Source organism: Leptonychotes weddellii, chromosome 9 (genome assembly GCF_054177405.1).
Source record: "Leptonychotes weddellii isolate Sample4059 chromosome 9, ASM5417740v2, whole genome shotgun sequence".
Taxonomy (NCBI): domain Eukaryota; kingdom Metazoa; phylum Chordata; class Mammalia; order Carnivora; family Phocidae; genus Leptonychotes; species Leptonychotes weddellii.
The window spans coordinates 75,541,309-75,545,081 of record NC_138377.1 but is presented as its reverse complement, the minus strand read 5'-3'; the positions used below and the strand labels follow the sequence as shown (position 1 = coordinate 75,545,081).

At 36.2% G+C, this 3,773-nt stretch overlaps 1 protein-coding gene across 3 annotated transcripts in view; it reads left to right on the top strand.

The window, feature by feature from the left end:
• Nucleotides 1–3,483, top strand: part of UBR1 (ubiquitin protein ligase E3 component n-recognin 1) — a 135,456-nt gene extending 131,973 nt beyond the window's left edge. For all 3 annotated transcript variants that reach the window (XM_081829490.1, XM_081829489.1, XM_081829491.1), the window contains 2 exons: nucleotides 1,161–1,262; nucleotides 2,342–3,483. In XM_081829490.1, coding sequence (XP_081685616.1) covers nucleotides 1,161–1,262; nucleotides 2,342–2,483 — 244 coding nt within the window. In that variant the 3' untranslated portion in view covers nucleotides 2,484–3,483. The remainder of the gene's footprint in view (nucleotides 1–1,160; nucleotides 1,263–2,341) is intronic.
• The last annotated feature ends 290 nt before the right edge of the window (nucleotides 3,484–3,773 follow it).

Here is a 3,773-nt window from a genome sequence, read left to right as displayed (position 1 = left end):
TAACAATAAAAAAATTAAATAAAAAACTAAAAAAAAAGAATTACAGAATAAGTTTTTTTAAAAAAAGGATTCTGTTCACATTTTAATTATTTGTGGTATATTTTAAGCATGATAGAGTTTGTATTAATTACTCTGGTGTTGTGTAACACTCAGGTATGGTGAAAGGGCTTGGAGTCTTAACATTTATATTTAAAAAGTACCTATACAAAGTTGTCCTTTGAATATGTTCATTTTCTTCATTTCCTCTATCAAGCAACCATTGTTTTCCCTGGTTTCTCAGCAAAAGGCTGAGAGTGGAACAATATGTTTATGAAAGAAGAGTACAAGTTCCCTGAGAGAAATAGGATTCAAAGTGGAGACGTGTGCTTTTTCTTTCCATTCTCCCCATGTAACGTAGTTTCCGTTTATGTAAGCAAATATCTCACTAACTATGGAATATATAATTATTGTTTGTAGGCTTCTGTTGGAACAATGGTAATGAATTCATAGAAGCTACACCCAAACACCTATTTTCTTCTTTTAGGAAATATACAGCATATAAACCCACTACCTATTCCAACTATTTATTTCATGTTACTCTGTGGTACTTATCCCTTCTGTACACATGCACACAAACATTCTATAGCTTCATTTCTAGGCAATGAGAGTCCCAAGTAACTTCACAGTGGCGGTGGTTCTTTATAATCTGCACTGTTGGAGGCTGGCTCTAACTGGAAATGGCTTGACACTTCCCTAGCTGACCTTCTTTCTGGCCCACCGTTATCAGAACAAGAGATGTTGTTCTGTCCTTCTGTTAAGCTCCCTCCCCACTCTAGGTTGTAGGTCAGGAAACAACAGAAACAACCCCGGCCATCATTTTCCAGGGTATCTATGGCTCAAGTAGGACAGCTTCCTTCCTCTCTTCAATATATTCAGTCAGTATTAATGGTCCCATTTCCCTAAATCCATTGATACTTTCCCATAACTTCAATAAAAATAGCAGTGGTCACTCTTTTATTTAGACAAAATACAATTTAGTCTATTTGTCTATGTTTATTGTCTTTATACTGAATTCCTAACAGATATTGGCCATGTCTTTTCTCTAGATTAACTTTGATGTAGTGCCTATCATTTGCATATATGCACTTAATAATATTTCCTGTTACTGTTTTGTCCTTCAGAATCCGAGAATGCAGAGTAGTCCTGGTTGAAGGTAAAGCCAGAGGCTGTGCCTATCCAGCCCCTTACTTGGATGAATATGGAGAAACAGACCCTGGCCTGAAGTAAGATTGGTTTGTTTTTCATTTTAGTCACATTATTGTACATGGACGGTAACAGTTCTTTAAACACAGAAACTGATGCTAAATATTGAGAGGTATTTTTAAATAGGTGCAAATTAAAAATATTAAGGATGATACCATTCTAAATGTAGCACATAATTTTGAACAACTTTGTGCTTCTCCAGAATGTGAGGGTAATACTTTCCTAAAATGAAAGATACAAGCCATCCAAATGTTTGAATGTTATGTTATTTTTAATCAGCCTTTCTTCAGAATTACTTAGAAGGTTTAAGTATGGAGATAGTCTTTGGATTAAGGGAGAAAATAGCTGAATGGTGCTTTGCCAATGACTGAGGATAAGATCTGGGTTGTTCCAGAAAGGTGAGAAGAAGCAGAATTTTTTACTTAATTAGGCACCTTGAAAATACCCAACCAGCTGAGACACTTGAGTGCCTCCAGAATGAGAATCTCATAGTTCTCCATAATTGGAACAGCCAAACTTTAGTCATTTTGGGTTAGCTGCTCTACAGTGTTACAAACTGTACAACCTTAGGATTGATGTGGAGTAGTTTTGTTTAAGTAGTTGCTAATCACCAGCAAATTTGTTATGTCATAAGGACAACAATAAGCAAATATTTCTGAGCATCAGAATATAATTTGAGGGCTTAGTGTTATACCTCAGACTTAATCTCTACTATACAAAGACCAGAAATCAAAGCTAAATAAACTGTATGAGGCCAAAAGCCATTAAAGCCCCATCAGACTACCCAAAAAAAGAATAGAGCTGCTTCATGTTATAAACCTCACATTCAAACGGGGTCTCATAATGCCTATGATATACTTTGCCTATTTTCTGAATAATCAAGGAGTAAATTTCTGCTTCATCAGCTAAGTAATCTATTAATTTCATGGTGATTAGTGGTGAAGGGAGAATATCCCTTTTAAAACTCGTGGTGATTCCTCCCAGCTCTAAGAACATCTCAAGAGTGTGAACTAATTTAGGCAATAAAGATGTGGCAGTTATTTGATTTGAACTTACGTGTTGGGTTTTTTTGTTTTGTTTTGTTTTGTTTTCCCTGAAGGAGGGGCAACCCCCTTCATTTATCTCGGGAGCGGTACCGGAAGCTCCATTTGGTGTGGCAACAACACTGCATTATAGAAGAGATTGCTAGGAGCCAGGAAACTAATCAGATGTTATTTGGATTCAACTGGCAACTATTGTGAGCTTCAACTCTGCCTTGGGACAATCACAAATGAAGACTGATTCAAAATTATGGAGATCTTTCTGAGGGCTGGGGAGGGGTTGGAGGGTCTTTTGCTCTATGTCCAGATTCACATACATCAATAAAATATTCCTTAATGGAGTATTGCTTTCAATTAGTGAAAATATGCTTAAAGGAGAAAAAGGACATTGATTAATCTGTTTTATGTTCCAGAACACTAAAAAATGCTTCTTTACCCCAAGTGTCTGATTCTGCTATCTCCAGAAAACTCATTTCCGTTCCTAATCTGTCCCACTTCATTTCATTTCATTCACCTGGTAAATGTAGTCACATTAAGCAGTTGTGGACGTTTTTATATGTTGGTTAACTCTTCTACAGTTTTGTATTTGGTATTTCCCACACACACCCAGGTTTAGTTTAGCTGACGTTGGAACACTGACAGGACTCTAATCTGTGGTAGTCTTCCTTGCAGCTAAACAGGAATTGCAGAAACCATGCAGTATACTTCAATTGAGAAAGTTTCCAAAAGAGTAAATTTTTTTTATTATTTCTCTTTTAAGGAAATACCTCTAATGTGCCACTTACTGTTTCAGCCAGAAATTAAACAAATCTTTCTCTGGGCAAAGTTGCCATTTCTAAGGAAAATTTCTGCTAGTGTGGAAAAGCTTTTTTCGCACTGTAGACCTCAAGAACAGGATAGGATAGGATAATGTATTCATTATTCATCCCTCATGGGCCAAAGAAACTATAGTCCTCACCTCTTACCACAAATAGCTTTGCTGAGTTTTGAAACTATACTTTCTATTTTCCAAAGGCAAATTTCTAAAATGAGTTCACTTATCTCTTGTTTGTGGCACCATCCTATTTGACTCTTAAAAACCTGATGCAGTTCTGATATAAGCTATCTCTAGAATGAGGATAAGAAAATTCCCCCAATGAATGGAGCATGGCAGCTGTCAATTAGAACAATCAGACTGAAGCCAATTCTGTAACTTTCTATGTCTTTGTAAAAGATAAATCCTTCAATTGTTATCTGTGTGCAACCTTTTCATAAACTCTGGTTTTATGACTAGTACAGACAACCAAAAAAGCCATGTGATCAGTGGTCATGTGTCCTGTTATAATATGCTGTGGTTGAGCCATCTTGTTTATAAATAATAGAGTTCTCCAGAGTGTGTGCATAGACTTCTTGATTTTTGGCTTTAACTTTTTATATCGAGAACTTGTGATATAAACAGCAGACAGAAGATGAATTGAAACCTTCCATTTTAGCTTCTCTTGTTTCTGGAGT